Source organism: Anolis sagrei, chromosome 3 (assembly GCF_037176765.1).
Source record: "Anolis sagrei isolate rAnoSag1 chromosome 3, rAnoSag1.mat, whole genome shotgun sequence".
NCBI lineage: Eukaryota > Metazoa > Chordata > Lepidosauria > Squamata > Dactyloidae > Anolis > Anolis sagrei.
Window position 1 is genome coordinate 227,022,984 of NC_090023.1, and position 25,320 is coordinate 227,048,303.

General features: G+C 39.9%; 1 protein-coding gene across 1 annotated transcript; it reads right to left on the bottom strand.

Moving 5' to 3' along the window:
• Positions 1-8: 8 nt before the first annotated feature.
• Positions 9-23,542, bottom strand: PPP1R7 (protein phosphatase 1 regulatory subunit 7). The gene is made up of 10 exons (XM_060767951.2): positions 23,335-23,542; positions 19,059-19,181; positions 11,247-11,302; positions 9,553-9,618; positions 7,647-7,777; positions 6,078-6,240; positions 4,353-4,469; positions 2,858-2,962; positions 2,064-2,150; positions 9-417 (listed from the first exon to the last, which is right to left on the bottom strand). The coding sequence occupies exons 1-10, from the start codon at positions 23,540-23,542 to the stop codon at positions 241-243; spliced, it is 1,233 nt and encodes a 410-aa protein (XP_060623934.2). The 3' UTR covers positions 9-240.
• Positions 23,543-25,320: the final 1,778 nt, after the last annotated feature.

Below are 25,320 nucleotides of genomic sequence, written 5' to 3' on the forward strand. Positions count from 1 at the left end.
ACATGAAATCTCACACATTAAGATTTAATAATAATAATAATAATAATAGTCATAGTAATATTCCAAAACAACAAGAGTGTGCATTATATTCAAGGTCTACTACCAGTGCTCTTGGTTGGCCATTTGATCTGTTAAGTGTCAATAGGCTGAAGACAGAGGGTGCAGTGTGGATAAAAATTCCAGCTGTGACACTCTGAGAGGAAGGAAGGCAAGGGAAGAAGACAGGGGTTTGGAGATGGTTCAGAACCGGACAAAAGTGGCATCTATCTGCCGGACGGATGGAAGGGCCAACATGATTTTGCGTCGATACTGGGGATCTTTTTGGAGAGGGTTTCGTTCTAGGTAGACTGTTTCCAAGTTCTTGGCTGCTTTCAGCTCATCCAAATCACTCCAACTCTCAATGAGGTTGTCGTTCATCTGGAGGACATATAAAATAAAAACAAAATAGTTGGCAATTTAAAAACAGACAATGCAACATGTTCAAGATCAATTACAGCTCCCAAGAACCTCTGAGGATTTCCATCAACTTCAGTTTGATAAAAAGCTCAACAAGGGAAAGGGAACAAAGAGATGGGGCTGTAGACAAACCACTGTGAGAAAAGTATGACAGAAAATAGCTGAGGCGCAGGGAAATAGGAAGTTGGGAAGCAACATGCCAGAGATAAAAGGCCTTGCTACAGAGAAGTTTCAACTCAAAGGCAGTACAAGATTATTTAAAGCAAGTTCAACTTAAATTGAAGAGTGATGTAATGGCAAAGTATGTGAGTTGGTCCCAAAGAAGCAATGTATGCCACACTTGAACCAACAGGTTTGTTGTGTTTATTGATTTTGTTTGATGTATCTTGGGCTTGGCCTCATGTAAGCCGCACAGAGTCCCTTGGGGAGATGGTAAAAAGTAAAGGTAGTCCCCTGACATTAAGTCCAGTCATGTCTGACTCTGGGGTGTGGTGCTCATCTCCATTTCTAAGCCGAAGAGCCAGCGTTGTCCGTAGACACCTCCAAGGTCATGTGGCCGGCATGACTGCATGAAGCGCCGTTACCTTCTCGCCGGAGCGGTACCTATTGATCTACTCACATTTGTATGTTTTCGAACTGCTAGGTTGGCAGAAGCTAGGGCTGACAGTGGAAGCTCACGCCGCTCCCCAGAATCGAACCTGCGACCTTTCGATCAACAAGCTCAGCAGCTCAGTGCTTTAACTCACTGCACCACCGGGGGCTCCGGGGAGATGGTAGCGGGGTACAAATAAAGATGATGATGATGATGATTATTATTATTATTTCAGATTCTGCTTGAACATCATATTAAAGAAGCTTTTCTGATGCTTCCATTTTCTGACCACTTGAGGGCAACTTGAGACAAACTCAATAGGATTGGATACTCTCTTGCACGCAGCAGGCTAGATAAAAAGGCAAGTGTCTAAGCTGCTATTCTGCTGCTCAATAAACACACTCAAACAATCTAACGCAGTGGTTCCCAACCTTTTTTTTTGACTAGGGACTAAGAACCACTTTGACCAGGGACCACTCTTCAACATTAGTACCAAAGGGGTTGCCAATCAGTTTTTGGTCAACTTTAGATTTGGTTTGGTTATTTGGGGTGCTGATTCAGAAAATTGCATAGGATAGACCACATCAGCTCTAGTTTCTCATACAGAACATATGCCATCTTCTCCCCCACAGAAAACCATATTTAATAATCTAGAGCTTATGTGTTCTATCCAGTGCATTTTCTGAATCAGCACCCCAAATGGCCCCAGGAACAGGCCTAAAAATGAGGACACCAAGACTTCCAGGTACCACATGGAACGGCTCTGCTTAGGGGGGGGAGGGGGGAGGAAGCGAAGCAGCAGTCAGGAGGCTTGTTGTCGCACCTTTTGTGGGTAGTCAACCTCTTCCCTCCCGACATCCCTATCACCTCGGCACTATAAGGGCGTTTCACGAGACCAGTCACTCTCATTGCAACGGTGTAGTAATGGTGACCATATTTTTGTTCTTGGGGACTATTAGTGATCCATGGACACCAGGTTGAGAACCACTGATCTAACTGATAGTTTCAGACTTACCCAAAATTCCTGGAGTTCTGTTAGGTGGGAGATATTTTCAATCTTTTTGATCCTGTTTGCTGCAATGTCCACCATTGTAAGTTTATTCTAAGAGAGGGAAACAGTTCAAAGACATGTTTTATCAGTTTAGTAGTTGAGTTTCCTGTGTGCCATTACATGCATGCTTGTGAACATCACTTTTTCAAAGGGCTGACTTCTAACAAAGTCATACCTTTCCTTGACCAGTGGTTTTCAAAAGGTTGTCTCCAGATGTTCATGGAGATTAACATTTGCCAAATGGATATGAAAGGATTTTCTTTTCAAGAAGATTATGAAAACCATTTTTTTCCAAAAAATTCAGTGGGTTATATCTTTCCATAAATTTATTAAGATTAACCTTAGCCAACCCTGTTTATATTTTATTCTTCCCTCCCCCCCCCCCCCCCCCGCAGTTGCAGTTCAACAACACTGGGGAACCATATGTGGATTTATATAACTATTGGAACAAAGATTATAAAATAAATAAATGCAATACACTTTTTCTGTTCAACCTGGTCTCCATTTCTGCCCCCTTCTAGACTTTAAGCTTTCCGGGACAGGAACATGTCCACATATATTTTATTTCAAAAGTTTTTCTTGTGCTATATAAACCTAAAGTTTTTTTTTATCATACCCATCAGGATCATTGTGTTATCTGTTTTATTCAAATCACAAGCAAAACCATCCATGTCAAGCTGAGAAAATGTTTCCAGTTCTCTGTAAGGACTGTGCTATAAAGATGATGATAACCAATTAAGGTGAAAATAGCATCTCACATTGTTTTCCAGCCCCTCAATGACTTCTATGCCGTTATGGCTCAGATACAGCTCTCGCAGGTTCACCAAATTTTGCAGCCCTTCAATCTTGGTCAATCGATTGCTCTAGAGGAGTAACAGAAAACAAATTTATTAAGATTGATTGACCTTAACCAACCGTGTTTTTGGACAGTAGAAGTTAGAAATGACAGAATAAAACTTTAGTAAAACATAAGGACAAATGCATACAAGATTCATGTTTTTGTCATCCCAGAGCCTCACAAATTCACATTAAGACATGTATGTTCTTTGGATCTTGTATATTATAGCTCAGATCTGATACTCATGGATCTTGATTGACATGCCTTCAATCTTCCTCTGTACATTAAACAGTCACTTCTATCTCAACAAGTATATTCACTTTTGTGAAAAATTAGTTACAGAGTTTCAACAGTGCACGATACAATATTCTCCTTCCATTAGATACTACTGTGATTCTAATGAAGTAGAAGACGCTGCTGTCTAAAATATGGCTTTTTAGACAGGTCTTTGATCTTGAATAGATTTTAATGGTTAGACTTGAGGACTCTTTGATTGCTTCACTCAAGCATTTGGGCTGTTAACTGAAGACAGCCAGTTTTATCTAGAGGCACTGCTGTTTTATGAATTTTAAAATTTTTATTATGTGACTTTTATGTGTGTTTCCTGTTCTAAATTTATGTTGCCATTGTTTATATGATTACGTATTGTTTATATTATGTCCGGCACTTGGAGTGCTTTGTGAGCTGCCCTGAGGTCCTTTCAGGGAGATGGTGGCAGGGTATAAATAAAGATGTTGATTATTATTATGATTATTGTTACTATTCTACACCTGATGAATGAATTGGTTTATTTCACTTACAGACCAGAATAATAAAATCAACATCATATTTACAGTGCACCCACACTATGTCTAGAACATGGGATTTACTTGGTACATATGAATAAAACAGTAATGTATAACCAGGAACATTTTTCACTAGGATCTTTCACTACTTGTCTCTTTAGCTTTACAGCAACTGTGTCTTTTACAGTGATCTGTGTTTCCCTAACAATCACACCAAGCGGGAATTTGGGGACAACAGGAACAATAAGTGTACAGCATATCCCCCTGTAAAAATTACAATAAAATATGACCAATACTTTCCATCTTATTTAGACCACTTTATAAAGCAGGATGGCATCATTCCCTAGGCTTATTCAAATTAGGAGGGTTTGTTTATTTATTTAGCATATTTTTGCCCCGCCCTTCTCACCCAGAGGGGGACCCAGAGCAGTCTTGCACGTAGGCAGCAGGTCATAGATCAGTACTCTGAAGTACAGTTAGTTTCTTTAATTCTGAACCAGAAGCTTAAAGTTAACAGAATATTTTGAAGAGCAGTTTGCAATACTGTCATTGCTTGCAAAGATTACATAATGACGAGACAAAAGGCTGAACGATGTTCCTATTGGTATACAAAACAGAATGTGGAGGTACCTGTATACTGAGTACTGTCAGGTTTGTTAATGCATCAAGGTTCTGCAGCTTGGTGATTTTGTTCTTTCCCAGAAACAGGCTGTCCAGGTTAGTCAAAGCATCAATATTTTGAATTTCCTGTAAAATGACCACAGAAAACATGTCACTAACTTGGACTGAATCCCAGCCTTGTGGAGAGAAAAAGTTGGGTATAAACAAACAAACAACAACAAACCCAAATGGCCTCAGCCACTTCTTTACAATGATTTTGGGCATTACTGAAAGCATTTCTCACTTCTCAGCCCAGTAAGGGCCCTAAGGCAATGTATCATGGGTACTCATCATGTTCATGAAATTATGTCTCATGCTATGTATTATTTATTTACAACATTTATATTCATAGAATCATAAAGCTGGAAGAGACTTCATGGGCCATCCAGTCCAACCTCCTGCCAAGAAGCAGGAAAATTGCATTCAAAGTGGAATCACGACAGATCACAGAACACATACACAGCAAACATTCGATGCCGTTAGACATACAGGACAGTCAGATAGCTGGAGGTATGTGTCGGCACTTTTCCAACTTCAGCATCCTGGAGGTTATGCTTGATTCTGGCCACAAGGGGGTGCTGCTGCCACATCCTCTGTGATGATGAGTGTTTTGATCACAGACTTTCCTCCTTATTCTTTGATCGCTGGCTTTTTAAATTTAATTCTATTTTAATTTGGACATTATGTTTTAAATTGGATTTAATTTGCTTTAACTGTAAGCCATTTTTAGTCTCTTTTGAAGAGAGAGAAAGCGAGGTATAAGTCATAATCAACATGTAAGCAAGCCACAAAGGACATAATATTTTTCTCCAGAAGTTTTCAATATTTGGGCATTTTACATAAGAATTGATTATGTCCCTCCCCACACTGATTGGAAGAATCATGTGGCAGCCACAATATATATTATGATGCACCTCTGCCTCTAACACGTTTATTCTGATTTTTTCTCAAAAGGAGGAACACCGTATATACTCAAATATAAGCCAACCTGAATGTAAGCTGAGGCATCTAATTTTACCACAAAAAACTGGGAAAACATACTGACTCAAGCATAAGCTGAGGTTGGGAAATGCAGCCGCTACTGGTAAATTTCAAAATAAAAATAGATCCCAATAAAATTACAATAATTGAGGCATCAGTAGGTTAAATGTTTTTGAATATTTACATAAAACAGTAATTTAAGATGAGACTGTTCAACTCTGATTAAATCATTATTCTACCTTCTTCAGTGTAAATGGGTTTATGTATCCTTCCAATAATATTAAAGAGAGTAAAATAATAAATGTAATAATAATAATAATAGAGTAAAATAATACATGTAATATTATTATTATTAATAATAAATAAGAGTAAAATAATACATGTAATAAAATAATACTTACAGAGTAAAATGATAAATAATTTTGACTCGAGTATAAAACGAGGGGGGCTTTTCAGTCTAAAAAAAGACTGAAATCTTAGTTTATACTCAAGTATATACAGTAATATGCCTTCTGATAAATAAGAGGGATAACGGAAAACTTTATGTCATAAGAATGCATACTCTTCCTAATGCCACACTACAAAAGGAAGTGATACATACCTCCCCCTCCAGGATGCCTATACTTTTAAACCTAGTATTCCTTCCCTTTATGTCTGATTGGACGGGCTGTGCCCAAGAAGGATACTTGCCAACAAATGGAAATAAATACCTACCCTGATTCGATTAGATCCCAGTTCTAACATTTGTAATTGCTGTAAATTGCTTAGGTTTTCGATTTTGCTGATTTTATTGTTGACAAGGAAGAGTTTCTTTAACTGAGTAAGTTGATCGAGCCCTTCGATGTGCCGTAATATGTTAAATGAAATATCCAGGACCCTAAGAGGAAACACACGAAACATGAATAAAAATGATATGAGAGCACACTCACCAAATCCTTCTTTCCCCAGCGATCTTGGGATGCTAGACACATGGCTGTTTTCTATTTTAATGTCATGCTTAGCTGTATGAAGCACAGCAGCCTAAGACAGGCGACCCCAAAATATTCCAGGAAGCTTTATGATGGTTTAATGGGCATTTGACCCTGGCTTTCAGTGATCTACTAATCCATCCATTATCTCTCAGTACACATACAATAGTGCAAAGGAGGGAAATATCTGGCCCTCCTAATGCTTTGGACCACCAACACCTAGAAATCCTTTTCATTAATAACATTGATAATAATATTATAAGTTCATATTGATAATATTATAATGTAATACAATATAATACTAATAATAATACAATATAATAATCGTATATTATATATTACATGTAATATTACTAATAATATTGCAGTATAGTGATATAGTACAATATAGTAATATATAATACTAATATTGTGCTATGCTAATAATACAATATATGGTATGTACATATAATATTGACAATAATATTATAATGTAAAAAAATATAATACTACTAATAATAATGCAATATAATTATATAATTATTATATATTTTATATATTACATGTAATATTACTAATAATGTTGCATTATAATGGTATAATATAATATAGTAATATATAATACGAATATTGTGCTATGCCAATAATATAATATATTGTATGTACATATATCGATCATAATATAATTTAATACCATATAAAATTAATAACAATACAAAATAATTATTAGATATTACATATAATATGTAATATTACTAATAATATTGCATTATAATGGTATAGTACAATACAATAATATATAATACTAATATTGTGCTATGCTAATAATAAATATATTGTATATACATAAAACTTGTAAGCCACTCTGAGTCCCCTTGGGATGAGAGAGGGCGGAGTATAAAAATAGTAAATAAATAAATACATTTTCACTGGTCATGCTGTCCAGTGAAAATTTATTTGGACAACAAAGTAAATTTGGACTATTTGGAAGACAAAAGTCCTCCAGTTTTAATGCCTATGAATTCAGCAGCAGGTTCTGTTGAAGTCAGTAGGACTTTCTGAGTCCTAAACTGAATTTCAAAAAACCACAGTAATTATCAGTTAATGTCCTAGGCAGGTAGGCTGGGGAGGAAGAAGAGAATTATGAGGTTGCCTATATCCCAAATGAATATGATCCTCAACATAAAAAAAGATTTCCTGTCCCTGATCCACAGTATTGATTTCCTATGCAGATAGATATACATAGAACAAGTGCATTAAAATGCCTTAAGTGAATGCTGCATATGTTGCCACTGTCAGCTCAAATAGCTTGTTTGCTTTCTGTCCAGATACTCACTCCAGACCTGTCAGAGCATCCAAGTTCTCAATCGTTCGAATCTGATTGTCATAGAGATCCAGCTCTTTGAGACTTTGTAACTGTTCCAGATTCTCAATGCACTTAATCAAGTTCTGACGGAGACAAAGAGTCTAATGGGTGGGGAAAAAAAGATAAACAAAATGAGAAAGCAATGACGTGGAAGGTACATACCATTCTGTGGAGACAATCCCTTTCTCTGTCTCCAAATGTTTCCTCTATTTTTCCTCCCTTGATTCCCACCTATCTCCCTGCTACCACTATGTAACTTTATATAGCAGCCAAAATTCTGCATCTCCACCAGAAAGAACCACTGGTAACAATGTTGGAGATAACCAAACTGAGCAGTTCTAGGGCCATGAGAGAGTACAAAATGGCATTTACAGCACACTTTTGCATTGCCCAACTGAGAAGGCAGACGACAAATTAAAAGTGAAATGGAAAACCACATCTCTTGGCTTTCTTTTTCAGCTGTGTGGGCAATAGTGCTGCGGGAAAGAGGTATTTATTGCTCTTAAGAAGGAGAATCCCACTGCAATTGTTATTAGGCCTGCTTGCAAAAGATGACAAGCCCTGCATTGCTTCCATTTATTTATTTTTCCAGCAAAGCTGCCAGTAGATTTGCCAGTATCATTACTTTCAACAGGGAAATGTGATCCTGGATGGGAAGAAGATTAAACACCCCCATAGCCACCCTACTCTTTTGAACTAATTCATCTCCATGTCTGCTTTTAAGTTGTAGTTGTTTTTTTTTTTTAAAAAAAAGATACCAGAATCATGTGTTTCCAAGACTGCATATAGTTTGGTTTTCAGAGGAATATAGTCATCCCTCTGCAGCTGGTGGGGACAAGAGAGAGGGTCTTCTTGGTGGTGGCCCCTCGACTCTGGCACTCTTTCCCCAGGGAGCTCAGGCTAGCACATTCCCTTTCCACGTTTCGTAAGGAACTAAAGACATGGATTTTCCATTGTGCATTTGATTGACAATTCCTTTGACAGATGGCCCTAAACATGGCCTATAATTAAGTTCCTGTATTTTACTACTGCACTCTTCAAGCTATAATGACCCTGTTATAACTGCTCTATCACTACGCTGCTATATGATCTATGCACCTTATTGACCAGCCTATTTTCTAACTTGTTTGCATACCAGCCCCCCACTCCCATAATGAAACTTGATGTATATTTCTGGTTAAAATAAAAATGAAGTAGTTATCAACCCAACTCCCTGAAATCCTAACAGCTGGTAAACTGGCTAGGATTTCTGGGAGTTGTAGGCCAAAACACTTGGAGAACAACAGGTTGAAAACCACTGATCTACGGGAAGTTACCACAGAGCAGTGATGCACAACCTGTGGTCTTCCAGGTATTTGGGCCTCCAACTCCCAGAAGCCCTAGCCAGCTTATCCAATGGTCATGAATTCTGGGAGCTGACCTGGAGGGCCACAGGTTGTGCAGGCTTGTCACAGAGTCACGCTGGATGATTTAGTGATTTTTAGAGAGGTTTTCTCTCAGGTAAAAAAAAAAAATCATAGTTTTCCCACTTTCATGGGGGTCCCTAACCAAGCCTTGGGCAAATTCCTGTCAACCGTTAGGAATTGTGGGAGTTGAAGTCCAAAACACCTGGAAGGCCAAAGTTTGCCCATGCCAGCACTAACCCCAGTGCTGAACATATATCATATTATCCCTCTCGACATCCTCAGCTGCACTCTCTCTTCCCCTCACGTGTCCCTCCACCTCTTACACGGCTCCAGAACTGAACAAACTGCACGATTATGCTACGTTCCTCTTATAGAACAGAACAAGGGCTACTGGGTACAGACATGTTTATGCAAAAATTGTGTAGTTGTCCTGGCTCAATGAGACAGTACTCTTTAAGAGACTCGCTCACCTTCACTTTCTTCAGCACTTCGAACCCCTCAATCTTGCCAATTCGGAAATGATTCAGATCAACATCCTGAAAGACAGACAAGCTATAAGTTGCTTTCGCCATTTTGCAGGGGATGATTTCAGTATTTCAGCCAAATAAATGAAAAGAGCTCTTCTAAAACAGACTTTATAGCGAATGTATGCAAAAGAGCTCATATTTGTGGACATAGCCAGTTTAGATCAAAGCAAATCTGTACTTCTACCCAATTTGCTACACAGCGCCCACGTTCCTCAGCTATAGGATCATTTCTTTAAGGCATCCTCTCTTTTTTTGCTTCTTCTCTTATTTGAGCATTACACATAAACAATCTGCCTTTCTTCCTGCTCCCAGTTTTGAAAATGCCACACATATGCTGATGTTATTTCATGTACATTAGTCAGCCATTTTAGAAAACTATGGCAAGTAGCCACAATAAAATGTTTTAAAGCACATTGGGCACTGCTTTATGCAAGGAAAAGGGGTGATCTGGTGACACTGCAAGGGCAAGCCTACCAACCGTGCACATAACTAGCTTCTACAACAAACAGACAACCCTTTGCAAAAGTTTTAATATTTGATCACGCTTGAATCATAGAATTATAGAGTTGGAAGAGACCTCATGGGCCATCCAGTCCAATCCCCTGCCAAGAAGCAGGAAAGCCGCATTCAAAGCACCCCCGACAGATGGGCATCCAGCCTCTGCTTAAAAGCCTCAAAAAAAAAAAAAAAAAAAAAAAAGGAGCCTCCACCACACTCCCGGGCAGGTTGTGTGAGTTGCTTTCAGTTTCCAGAAGTGAGATATACACATAGAGAGAGTAGGCAATATAAGTCCTTTAGGTGAGGGTTTTTTTTATTATTATTATCATGAATTGGTGAGTTTTCCGGAGGATTCAGATGAGTCTACTGGCAAACTCTCATTTTCTGCAACTTTTTCTCTTTTTTTTAATAGGTAGGAAATCCATTAAGCTGATGGAGTAGCTGTAGAGTGCCTTTTATCTCCTTGCCATCTGGAAATTTACGTTTAGGTTCAATTGCAGACAGACTCTTCAAGTGGAGCGGCTTGACTTGCAAACGAATGAGAGTTTCGCTCCATAGCATTGGATTATAAACATTTTGACAGTGCAGATCTTATAAGAGGAAAGGAGGAAAGATACCCTTATGCCCTTCAGAATCAATGATAAACAAAATCTATTTTCTACCTTTGGAATGCTCTACTCTATTGTTATACGCCAGCTTATTTCATCCAAAATATTCTCTACATTCAACTTACAGTGAAGCTAAGTTTTTCTTAAAGGGAAAATTTGGACGTTCTGCAACACAGGATACAATGCTAAGTGACTCAAGGTCAAGTGATTTTTACCTAGAGCTGTGTGTTCTTCCCAAATACTGATACAATATGAAAAAGGGACCTATATTACCTCTGGATTGCTGTGAGTTTTCTGGGATGTCTGGCCAAGTTCCAGAAGCATTCTCACATGACATTTTGCCCACGTCGGGAAAGAATGCTTCTGGAACATGGCCATATAGCCCGGAAACTCACAGCAACTCAATAATTCCAGCCATGAAATCCTTCAACAACACATAGAATGCTTCTGGAACATGGCCATACAGCACAGAAAACTCACAGCAATCCAGCGATTCTGGCCATGAAAGCCCTTGACAACACAATATATTACCTCTGCTTCTGGATCCAGGTTAATCGTCTCCATGTCCACTGGTGTCTCTGTGTCCACTGCAACAGAGGAAATGCACTATGTGTAAATCTATGCGGCCCATCACTTGAAAGCACATTTGCAAAGTCAGCATTCCCACAAAAGAAAGCATGCTTTAAGGAGACCGGGGAACATCTAATGTGTTCAGACAGCAGCTGTACAAAGTTCACCCTAGTCTTTTTAAGGCTGGCTTAGAAAACAAAATAATGGTCATTCATCTAGTTAGGAATGGCTATAGCTTATAACACAAGCAAGTAACACCAAAACACCCTTGGAAAATATGCACATGGTCTTTCATTGCTTAAAGTAGGCCAATCATGACAAATACTTTGGTTTGTGAACAGTTAGCAGAAACTTCAGGTTCTTTGTGCATTTCTCAGGTTTCCACAGTGAAAACACTGCTTATTCCGTTGGGATAATATGGCTCACCAATTAACAAATTCATACTGTACTTTACCTACACTCCTATTCACTGAAAAACAAGCTACATACACGCGCAAGCCATCTTGCTATCACATTTTTATTAGACTGCATTATGCCTTGCACTGAATGAGCTAAGTGGTACCAGCAATCTGGAAAAAAAATACTGCTTTGAAGTTAGAACATGGATTATTCCTGCCAGAGTGTGAGTGGAGGTGGACCTCAGAGATTTGTGTTGAATAATTCAAGCTTGCTCTCCATTTGAAAGGTGGGTAGATTCTTTCTCTCATGTATTACTGAGCAACACATTGAAACAGCACTCAGGATTTGCACTGAAGAATTCATTATCTTTCTCTTTTGACTAGGATGCCTGCTTTCCTAAATGATGCAACACTGACGTGCTAAATCCCATCTCTCTCCCTCAGTATTCCTTGCCCTTCAAATTGTTTGGCTTCACTCTGAATCCTCAACCACAGGATGCATCTACAAAATCAGATTGGCTCGCATTGCTCCTTTTTGCCGCTTGCTTCTTCCCCGTTCTGCTGTTCACTACACATGCATCTCATATGTTTCTTGGGACAGAGAGCTGTCTTTCTTGCTTTGGAAGCTCTGCAAAGTATTATGGGTACTCCTTACAGTTGAAAAGGGAGCAAAAGGATTATATAATAATGGTTCAACAGATAATAATTCTGTAGTAATGGCCTGAGTTGATGAAGCTGGCTTTTCTTATACTGAACAACTTTGTCAGTAAGATGAGACACATATTGTTGGCAATCAAACAAAGGCTAGATCTACACTGCCCTATATCCCAGGATCCGATCCCAGATTATCTGATGATCCCAGATTATCTGACAGTGTAGACCCCTATAATCCAGTGCAAAGCTGATAATCTGGGATCAGATCCTGGGATATTTTGCCTGGTGGAAAAAAGTATCTGGAACATTGCTTTCTTATACGAACTGCAACTAGATTAGATGCACTTTTTGAACCTCTTCCATGCATATTTCCTCTCCCTTCTTCTGATACAGCTATGTGGGACATCTACTTTTGAGGCCAGAAGGAAGAAGGGGAGTGGACAGCATGGGCTCAAGGCTCATCTTCCCCACTAAATGGTCCAGAAATGCCTGACATCATGCACTCTTATGCCCGTTCAACTTAAATGCTAAGAAACCAAAGACATCTCACATTAAGGAAAGGAGTCAGGTAGCACAATGATGGCTATGCTTGATCACTCTTCAATCAGTTTTTTTTCGTGTCAAGAGTGACTTGAGAAACTGCAAGTTGTTTCTGGTTTGAGAGAATTGGCTGCCTGCAAGGATGTTGCTCAGGAGACGCCCGGATGTTTGACGTTTTACCATCCTTGTTGGAGGCTTCTGTCATGTCCCCGCATGGGAGGCTGGAGCTGACAGAGGAAGTTCGTCCGCTCTCTCCCCGGATTCGAACCTCTGACCTGTTGGTCTTCAGTTCTGCCAGCACAAGGGTTTAACCCATTGTGCCACTGGGGGCTCCTAACCACAGAGTGCCATGAACCAATGCAGAAATCAGCACAAGCTAGTCAAGAAACTTTCATGAAAAACAACTAAACGAAAAGAGGAAAGAAGGCATACTTTTTTAAAGTTTTGGGGCCAAGAAATAAAGAATACCCAAACTTGGTATGTTATGAGATTACCTTACAGTCTTTTAGTTCATATTCCCATATGCTTTTTCAGCCTTTATTTGGCACAGCAATTCAGAAATACCCTGGAAGGCATTCTCTCATCTCACTGCCTTTGAAGGAAAAGAGTGTGGTGATCAGAGACTGTGCCTTGCCTCTTGTGGCACCTCTTTTTGGAATCTGTTCCTCAAAGAAGCCCTTATAGTACCGTCATCATTATCCTTCAGGTATCCCTGGAACACTTATTTTTAATTGGCTTATTTTGCTTTGCTGTCATTTGCATTCAAGTTATTTCCGACTTATGGTGGCCTTATGGTAAGCCTATCATGGAGTTTTCTTGGATCTCTGAGTCCTGTTATTTTGTATTCATGCTAGATTACTAAAAGTCATTTTGAACATTATTATTGCTATTAATATTATTAATATTATTATAATTAGGAAAGCAGGCTGAACAGGAATGAAATAATTCCACTATTGATTCAGCTTTATTTCTGGCTGGTTTTAAAGGGTGGGATGCAAATAAATCCCAATTTTGGAATGATTTTGTAGTAGTGTGGGCAATTTTCTAATAACACGCACACAGGGAGATAAGGGATGACCAAAGGCCAAAGGAATTAAAGTGGGGCAAACTGGGAAGGAACAGATAGGCTAGTATTTAACACCATTCTGATTCAGAAGGGTGGTAGGTTTTGAATTTTATGCTCAAAACTTCCACATGTTTTCCTACTATCAGACAAGCACTTCTCCTAATGATAATATATTATATTTATATATAAAGGCAATGGACCAAGTAAATGATATTTCTCATCACAACAATTTTCAGTCAACTAAACTATCAATCTACAGATATCTAATCAAGACAAAATCTTTCTTTCTTTCTTTCTTTCTTTTTTTTTGCACTGGGTTGGGAATAGGCTGGCATACCAACTCCAGGCTTCAGATGAGGCTTGCTGTGAAAAGGTCACCATTCAATTAATACTGCAAATGTACACAAAGCGGACACCTGCCCACTTTGCTAATTTGACTGTAAGATACATTCACAATTAATCTGGTGGGAAGTTAGCGGACAATTTTGTTATTGTTCCTCCTGTGAGCTCTGCAGGTAGAGGCATTCAGGCAAAACGCAAAGAGGGAGCCTAAATTGTTAGAAGGCTAATGGAGAAGATGAAGGATATGGTGCAAATCTTCATCACAGCAATTTTTTGAGCCGGGGGGGGGAGGGGGGCAACCCAGCTGCTGCACTGAACCTACAGCAAGATTATAAACCTTTAAGCCAGGATAAGGAAACCAACAACAATAGAGGCATTGATAATTGATTTAACACAATTCTCTGCATAATCGTAGGATATCTTGTCATTAAAAACACATTAGGAAAGCTTGTTTCAGCTGCCTCAATTGCTGCTGTCTCATCCATCTCTTGTCCCAGCAATTTGTTCATGAAGCTCCTACGAAAATCAGAGCCAGACAGTCTGCTCCCATTACGTCCCAACTAAGCTCGCCTGCTCCCATTTTAGAGAATGATCATGCTGTTCAAAAGAGCCCTCGTTGAAGAGATTGTTTCAGGATGGTAAACAAGTTGACAAGGAAATGTCAATTTTCTACACGTGCTTCTTCTGGATAAGCCTAAGGAGTTATACAACTTCACATAAGGAGTTATGCAATTTGGAAGCCAAGACTGAATTACAGACCTTTGTAATCCTTGTGTGGAATCTAATCTAATAAACCAATTTTGTGTCTTCATGACAGAACAAAACACCACTATCACTAAACCATTCCAAATATTTAACTGGAGGGTGGAGCCCCCGGTGAAGCAATGGGTTAAACCCTTGTGCTAGTAGGACTGCTGGCTGAAAAATTGGTGGTTCGAATCCGGGGAGTGGGGTGAGCTCCCGTCTGCCAGCTCCAGCTTCTCATGTGGGGACATGAAAGAAGCCTCCCACAGGATGGTAAAACATCCAAGCATCACCTGGGCGATGTCCTTGCAGACGGCCAATTCTCTCACACCAGAAGCAACTTGACATGAAAAACAAAACAAAACAAAAACTGGAGGGTGTATCAGTCACACAGGTCTTCACATATATTTTTAAGACTCTCACTGTCCCCCTTCACTGCTATCATATAACAAAATCAGCTGAAAAATAACTAAGGAGCAAGAGATCTTCCTTACGCCATATGTTGGAAATGACATTTACTTAGCTTGGCATTTCAACCAAAGCTTCTGTTGGAAAGCCTGGTTTTGCTGATCTTGTTGCTGTGTGCTTTCAAGCTCTTTCTGACGTACGGCGACAAGATTTGTTTAGAAAGGGATTGCCACTGCTTTCCACTGAGGCTGGGAGTGTTTTTTGCCCTAATGTAACCCAGTGGATTTCCATGGCCAAGGAAGGATTTGAACCCCTGACTTCAGAGTTGTAGTCTAGTACACAAATCACTGTGCCACATTAGCTTTCTTAAAATTGTGCAGTTACTGTACTTACAAGTCTCACAGCCATCTCAAACAATTTCCCTCAACAGCAAGGAAAACTAGGAATTTCAGTAGAACATTATCTGAAACACTACACAGTTCTTATCCCTGATCACATCACACCAATTTGTTTGGGTCTGGAACAAAAATGTTTTATTTGAAACAGTGAATTATTCAATAACCGACAGTGATTGTGGTTTCATTTAAGTGTGCATAATACATATGGAATATGTAACCCACATAGATCACATATCCCCAACAAATGCTTATGCTTTGGATTCAGGAATGTTGTGTGTTTCATTTTATTGCTTCCTTTTGTTCTTCCATGAATTGACAGACCACCCAAATGTACTTCAGAAGCTGTTCTTTGCAGGGATTTAGTCCAGCCTAATTCTGGATGGCAGATGACTGTAACAAACTGCCAGTCTAATTTTGTCTGACATATACAGCAATAAACACAACATAAAAGTCCTCCTAATGGTCCACTTTCGGACTTCTCAGCTAAAACAGAGCACTGGTAGAAAGCTATATATCATTTTGAGGGCAAATGTACAAGGGGTAAATAGATACCTGCCCTATAGCAGATGCTGAAACTGAACAAAAATAAAACAGATTTGATAAATAAAATAACCAAGAGAAATTAGATTTTGAATACTATGTGCCAGTGTCCATTTGACCAGTTCACTTTATGCAACCTTCACAAGTTCTTCCTCTTTTAAGTGTGGGGATGTTCACAAAGCTCATCAGTGGTTCATCCACATTTGGTATGCAAAGCTCAACGTAACAGATTCAATTAATTTGAACTATATTGGATATGGTTAATCAGAGCCATGTCATCCATCATGAAAATACTACAGTGGGCTCTCTGGATCTACAGATCTGTGAATTCAACTAAGTGTGAATTATCACTTCCCATATTACCAAATGGCAGCAAAAGTATGCATGTTTATGTTGTTGCCATTTAATGATATGGGAAGCGATTATCCTGTAGATCCAAAGGGCCCACTGTACTCTGACACCATAGTTATAAAAAATGAAAGTGTTAATAACATAGAATAGAACAAAAGCAGCACTTGCTTATCTCCCAAATGCTTGCACAATTACTACAAATATTTCTTTTCAACTCATGCCTTAATGAAAACAATAAGGTGGCAACAGTCATGACTGTGAGGAAGGAGAAATGAAGATCAGTGATGTTACTTTTTTACATTCAAACCCTCTGTGTGCATTTATTCTTCAGATAAACAAATGGGGGGGATCTCTTTTCTCCACTAACTCTAATTTGCTCAAGGTGGGTTTGTGGGCAGACCACCCCTGCATTCAGAGTTGATGACACTACATAATTAGGACTCCCCCACTAACATCTTTGAGTAAGCCACTGAGTCTCCTTATGGAGAGAAAAAGCGGGGTATAAATAAACATAATAAACATAATAATAATACATCTTCTTCCTGGTCCTCAGGCAGATCAATCTCTAGAACAGTACTTCTCAACCTGTGGGTCCCCAGATGTTTTAGCCTTCAGCTCCCAGAAATCCTAACAGCTGGTAAATTGGCATGGATTTCTGGGAGTTGTAGACCAAAACACCTGGGGACCCCCAGGTTGAGAACCACTGCCCTAGAAGGATGTTCTATCCTAAATATCTCAGTGTCACCTTAGATCGAACACCAACAGTTAGGAAACACTGCATGAACATCAAGCACAAAGTAGCTGCATGCAATAACATCCTGCAGAAACTTACTGGCAGCACATGGGGTGCAGACCCAAAATTAATAAGAACATCAGCCCTGGCCTTGTCTTACTCAAGCACTGAGTATGCCTGCCCTATTTTGCATAAGTCTGTTCTGTTCACGCGAAGCAGGTGAATATAGCATCAATTAAACATGCAGAGTAATCACAGGATGTCTCAAACCTACACCTGTTGATAGACTCTACAAGGTAGCTGGCATTGCCCCCCCCCCCCCCCCCCATTGGATGTGCGACGGGAAGTTGCTGCTAACTGAGAGAGAAATAAGGTTGAAGACTGTGAAAGTCATCCACTGCATGGCTATCAGCCTCCTCCCAGAAGACTCAAATCAAGGAAAAGCTTCACGAGAAACACCACTCCTCTTCATGATCCTCTGGCAACAGCAAGAATATCCCTCTGGGCAGCTAAACCAGGAAATCTCAATTGGATGGCCCCCCATAAGGGTCTGCCTCCAGGGGCAAAACAAGAATGGTCTACTTGGAAGTCCCTGAACAGACTCAGAAGTGGAGCGGGCAGATCAAAAGACAACCTGGCAAAATGGAACTACCTAAAATAATTTTCCACCTTGTTTGACTATGGAGCAGAACAAACAACTCTGCACCTGTATGCTTGTCCACAATGCCCTGTCTCATGTACAGAAGAAGACTTTTTTTAAAGCTACGGACAATACGGTTGCTGTTGCCCAGTTTTGGTCAAAAATTGTTTAGCCGCTTGTGCTCCTTCTATTTTTTATCAGTTTTGTGCATGCAATGCTTTTGACTCAAAATAAAAATCTCACCCTAAAATGTTATGATGACTGAGCATAAGAAAAGGTATTTCTTTCACATTGTCCATAAACATTTTCTGTTTTTACTGCAATAATATATGTATTTTATGTCAAATCAAAATACTCTTTTAAAATATACAGCCTTTTCTTGCTGTTCACAGAAAAACACGCCCAAACACAGTTCTTTACTTTTAAGAGAGATCTGATCAAACATGTGTCCCTTCAATCTTCAGAAAAATATTTTTTTGAAATTGTCATCTTGATTTTAGATCCATAGTTCTTCTATGTTTAGCTCTCTTCCAACTGTGTTTATTCTTTGCTAGGTAAAGAACTATATGCTGCCAGCTCATGTTATGTGGAGGCTACTGCAGGTATTATATAAGATTAAGAGAGGAAAGAAGAACACCCACCAAAGCAACAACAAAACCTCCACAACCGGGCTAACACAAGCTGCTATGTTTAATTTAATGTTCACAGTCCCTGTGAAAAATGACTAACTAATCTGCCATATACAACTATAGCTATGCAATCAATTCACCAAATAAATTCAAAAGATGCAAAATATTTAATAGCATAAGAGGTAAAAAACATAATATAATCACTTCCCAAAAGGAACATCTTTAGTTGTCTCTTAACACTTTGGCGAGGTGAGATTTTGAAAAGTCTTAAGCAGCACCACTGTCACATTAAACACAGCAGACCATTTCTCTATTTGAACAAGAGTTTACCTGTCGAATTTTCACCATTCTGCTCGTCTCTTAAGCTCTGTTGACTGAGGTCTGATACTAGGCAAACCCCTTTCTTCTTTCCTTCATCATCTCCTGACTCTTCAGACTCGATCCTCCTGTCCACTAAAAGGTAAACGTCGTCATTACATTTATTTCAGGGGGGAAAAAACACTTCGAACCAACAAAATGAGAGCATGGGTGAAATAAGATCCTATATATGCTTCTTGAGAAGGAAGCCTTAGTAAGTATAACAGTTTACTTCCTGGGAAGTATATAAAGAATATTGCCTTGGGGACAAGCTCAAAAGAGTAAGGTTGCTAATTGGGAAGCTAAACATACCTACATGCCCAAATTGAATATTAGTCTGCACATTATCTGAAGGCCAAATTGACAACTAAGTCATGTCTTGCAAACATTTCACATGGCAGTAATTGAATTAATGGGGAGGTCATGGAGCTCATATGATCTGTCTGTTGCATACTGGCTTAATAAATAAAGATGTAACTTAGTCTTGAATCCCTTTAAGCGGCCAATTTGTACTTTCTTGACTTGTGTAAGTGTATAAGCTGTAGTACCAGTCTCTGGCCTCTTGCATTCAAAGTCATAGGATTCATTCATTTCTTATGGTCTATCATTCTGCAGTACTAAAAACACAGTTGTCACATTCAAATATGTAAGTGCCGAAAAGGAATTTATTACATACATGACAGCAAACACTTTTGCAGACATATTACATGCAGCCAAACAGCAGTTCTGTTAAATGGTCTCATATATACTGTATTCACAATCTACTATGTGCTAAAGTATATATTTACACAGATAAAAAAATATCTCATCATGGACTACACCAAATTTAAATGTTCTTTTTGTATACATTTATTTATTTACTGTATTTTTATCCCGCCTTACTCCCCACAGAGACTCAAGGCAGTGAGCAATGACATGACAGAATACAAAATCCATATACATGTGAATATAAATATATACTTTTGGCTCCTCCATATGCATGGATTCAATCATCCATGACTTGAAAATACCTTGTTCCAAAAATTCAGATAGCAAATCCTGTTTTTTTCATTTTATATGACACTAATGATTTTACTGTGCCAATGTTTATAATGATATATAACTTGAGCATCCACAGATTCTGGGTCCCATGAGAGATCCTTGAATAAAATGCTAGCAGATATCAAGGGCCCACTATACAGTGAAGATGCCATTCTTTGACAAAGGACAGAAGAGAAATGTAGTAAATAAAAGCATAATGATCAAGAACAAATTTCTCCAAACTCATTGAGTTTGGAGAAAAGAATATATAACCAAGTATTTGGGTTTTAGTCTCTATACTGCCCTGTAACAAAGTATCCCATTTGTTATTTTTCAAGGTAAATCTCAGCAGGCAAAGGCTGAAGTTAGGGCTAGCCCAGGCATGGGCAAACTTAGGTCCTCCAGGTGTCTTGGACTTCAACTCCCACAATTCCTAACAGTCGGCTGTTAGGAAATGTGGGATTTGAAGTCCAAAACTCCGGGAGGGCTGAAGTTTTCCCATGCCTGGTAGAGGGTTCAATTTGGGAAGCAACTCATGGGAAATAAAGAAGAATCAGCAAAGGACTATAAAAGATGGGTAGGAGTTGCCTTAGCTATGAGTCAGTAGCTGCTAAAGTTGACATTCTAGGAGGCAGTGAATTGTGTGACTTCGGGCGAAGCTGTCAAATGCAGCTTCTTCCTAAAAATCTTCCCCAGGTGCACCTACACTGGAGAATTAATGCAGTCTGGCTGCTCTTTAGCAGCCTCATCTCAATGGTATGGAATCATGCGATTTGTAGTTTTATGCAGTCATTAATTTTTTAACTCGCATCTTGTGTTCGCTATATTTTAATCTTTGTTCTGTGTATTTTAAGATATGTATTTCTTTTTCTTTCTTTTTTTGTCGTGTCAGGAGCATCCTGTTGTGAGAGAATTGGCCGTCTGCAAGGACGTTGCCCAGGGGACGCCCGGATGATTTTTGATGTTTTATCATCCTTGTGGGAGGCTTCTCTCATGTCCCCGCATGAGGAGCTGGAGCTGATAGAGGGAGCTCATCCACCTGTCCCAGGATTCGAACCTGCGACCTGTCGGTCTTCAGTCCTGCTGGCACAGGGCTTTAACCCAGTGCGCCACCGGGGGCTCCTATGTATTTCATTGAACTATGTTTCAATATATGTATTTTACGTAATGGTTGTGTGTTCTTATCTGTGCTGTAACCTGCCATTACAGCAGGTAAGAAATAACAACAACAACAATTACAACAACAACAAGTATTCTAGTTTGGGAAAGCACCAACACTCCTTCACAGAGAAGGATAATAATAATAATAATAATAATAATAATAATAAGCCATTATCAAGACCTCAAAATCAAAGTGCAAAGGCTCTGGCATAAACCAGTACAGGTGGTCCCAGTGGTTATCGGCACACTGGGTGCTGTGCCAAAAGATCTCAGCTGGCATTTGGAAATAATAAACATTGACAAATTCACAATCTGTCAATTGCAAAAGACCACTTTACTTAAATCTGCACGCAACATTCGAAAATACATCACACAGTCCTAGACGCTTGGGAAGTGTTCAACTTGTGATTTTGTGATACAAAATCCAGCATATATATCTCGTTTGCTGTGACATACTGTTTTTGTGTCAGTAAAATAATAATAATAATAATAATGTTTATTATTCATAATAACGGTGGTCCCAGTGGTGATTGACAAACTGGGTGCAGTGCCTAAAGACCTTGACCAGCACTTAAAAACAATTGGCGCTGACAAAATCACCATCTGCCAACTAAAAGGTCACCCAACTCAGATCTGCATGCATTATTTGCCGATACATCACATAGTCCAAGACACTTGGGAAGTGTCCAAGGTGTGATCCAATACAAAAGCCAGCATAGTGATCATGTTTGCTGTGTACTAATCTTGTTGTGTATCAAATAGTAATAAGTTTTATTTATATCCCACCTCCTCTCCCGGAAGGAACTCAGGACGGTTTAAACAGTTTAACAGTAACAGTTAAAACAAAACATAGGTCAAATTAACATAACTTAAAATAGATCAATTGCAATTACTGAAAACATATAAATACACAACATATTATCATCATCCTAGTAATCCTTCTTTGAAAAGAGTGCTGGTGTTTCCTCAAACTGGGGGCCCTTCCACACAGCCCTATATCCCAGAATATCAAGCCAGAAAATCTCACAATATCTGCTTTGAACTAGGTTATCCGAGTCCACACTCAGATAATGTGGGATTTCCTGCCTTGATATTCTGGGGTATAGGGCTGTGTGGAAGGGTCCTGGAAATCCTAGGATTCTATAGCATTGAGCCAGGAGAGTTGAAGTGGTCTCAAACTGCATTAATTCTGCAGTGGGGATGCGCCCGAAATGCAGAAACAGCAACAGCAGAAGAAACAACAGGAGTACTATCTACCTAATGCAAGGAGAACTACTGCATTTCTCTTTAAGTAGAGAAGGATTAATTAAGCCCTTGCAAAACTCCGGCTCCCAGGCTGTCATAGAATTGAGTCATTAACAGTTGAAGTGATGTCAAAACGCATCGATTCTACAGTGTAGACCAGGTATGGGCAAACTTGGGCCTTCCTCCAGGTGTTTTGGACTCCAACTCCCACCATTCCTAACAGCCTCAGGTCCTTTCCTTTTCCCCCTCAGCCGCTTAAGCAGCTGAGGGGGAAAAGGAAAAGACCTGAGGCTGTTAGGAATGGTGGGAGTTGGAGTCCAAAACACCTAGAAGGCCCAAGTTTGCCCATGCATGATGTAGAGATGGTGGCAGGCAATGAAAGGAGCTGCCCCAGCACAAAAATGCAGAATTAAAGCGGGTTAATCTCGCTAGAACAGCCATGGCTCAATGCTATGTGATGCTGGGAGTTGTAGTTTAGTGAGGCACTGGCCCTCTTTGGCAGAGAAGCCTAAAGGTCTTACTAAACTCCTATGATCCCACAGCATTGAGCCATTGTGGCTAAAGCGGTGTCAACCCTCATTAATTTCACAGTACAGATGCACCCTCGCTCCCATCTGAGGCCTCTTCCACACAGCTGTACAAAATCCACATTGAACTGTATTATCTGGCAGTGTGGACTCAGATAACCCAGTTCAAAGCAGATAATGTTGATATTCTGGGTTCTATGGCTGTGTGGAAGGGCCCTGGGTCTCCACTGCCTGATAATCTGGAATAAGAAGACAATCTGGGATGAGATCCTGGGACAGAGGCAGCATGCACTCACCCTCCATCATCTCCTGCGCGCCCTCAGACTCAGCCGCCGCCATAACGCTTGGCAGTCCCTCCTCCTCCTCCTTCCGGCATCGGCCCCAGTTTCGCGGGCAGCCAATGGGAAGCCACATCGGGGAGGGCTCCAGCCAATCGGGAGCGCCACTTCGCCGCAGAGGTTCCCTTGGGAGTGCCGGCGCATGCGCGGAGCCCCGCCGCCCCATGGGAAATGTAGTTTTTCTTTCCCAGGGATTTCAAGGCTGGTGGTGGGATTCAGTAGCAAGGAGCCAAGCATTGTCGCCTCTTGCATAGCGTGAAAGGGTTTAAATCACCAAAATATATATTATATTATATGGTACTGTAATATAAAGTAAAGGAGGGGGATTACATTAGTAACATACCATGGGAAGATCATCAGCTCCTACTAGCGATGCTTCTTGCTCCAGATATTGGGATTTTGGTGGATGGTTTGTACGTGCGATTGATGGGGACATCTAGGATTTTTTTCCTGTTCTGGTGTTAATGTTTTTTTATTCTGTTGTTTCTCATTGCCATACAGAGCAGACTCTCAGGCCACTTCCTCACAGCTGAATAAGATCCTATATTTGTTTGTTTGTTTGTTTATTTACTATATTTGTATACCGCCTTTCTCAGCCTGTGGGCATGCTGGTCGCTTCTGTGGTGAGAGAATCAGCCGTCTACAAAGACGTTGCCCAGGGGACGCCCGGATGTCTTGCAATCCTGCGAGGAGGCTTCTCTCAGCCAGCACGTCAACGACTTAAATCTAGACATAGTTTTCTAAGATCTACAGAGACACTCGCTGGAATACCTCAGCAAGTGAGAGTCCAAAAGTGGAGGCTCAAACCCAGAACCTCAACCAATGGCTGATACCAAATGAGAGACTCCCCCCTGGGCACACAGAGGACTCAGCGACTTGGAAGGCGCTGAACAGACTGCGCTCTGGCACCACGAGATGCAGAGCCAACCTTCAGAAATGGGGCTACAAAGTGGAATCCTCGACATGCGAGTGCAGAGAGGAGCAAACCACTGACCACCTGCTGCAAATGCAACCTGAGCCTTGCCACATGCACAATGGAGGACCTCCTTGCGGCAACATCAGAGGCACTCCAAGTGGCCAGATACTGGTCAAAGGACATTTAATCAACTACCAAACTCACAAATTTTGTATTATGTCTGTTTGTTTGCTTTGTTCTGTTAGAAATGTAATATAATTGACTGGCTGTTCTGACACGAAATAATAATAATAAAAAGCCTGTGGGCGACATGTTCTGGTGTTAATGTTTTTTTTTTATGCTGTTGTTTCTCATTGCCATATAGAGCAGATTCTCAGGCCCCTTCCACACAGCTGAAAAAAAAATCCCACATTTATTTATTGGTTGTTTGTTTGTTTATTTATTTACTATATTTGTATACCGCCTTTCTCAGCCCGTGGGCGACTCATGGCGGTTTACAGAGGCAAAATTCAATGCCCAAACAACATAAAACATTTAAAACATTAACATATTAAAAAGATCTTGATCCTCGTGGACAACAAGTTAAGCATGAGCCAACAATGTGATGTGGCAGCAAAAAAAGCCAATGGGATTTTGGCCTACATCAATAGGAGCATAGTGTCTAGATCAGGGGTGCACAAACTTTTTAAACAGAGGGCCAGGTCACAGTCCTTCAAACTGTTGGAGGGCCGAATTATAATTTAGAAAAAAATGAATGAATTCCTATGCACACTGCACATATCTTATTTGTAATGCAAAAAAACCTTAAAAACAATACAATAATTAAAATGAAGAACAATTTTAACAAATACAAATTTATTAGTATTTCAATGGGAAGTGTGGGCCTGCTTTTGGCTGATGAGATAGGATTGTTGTTGTTGTGTGCTTTCAAATCATTACAGACTTAGGTTGACCCTAAGCGAGGGCCGGGTAAATGACCTTGGAGTGCCGCATTCGGCCCCTGGGACTTAGTTTGAGGACCCCTGGTC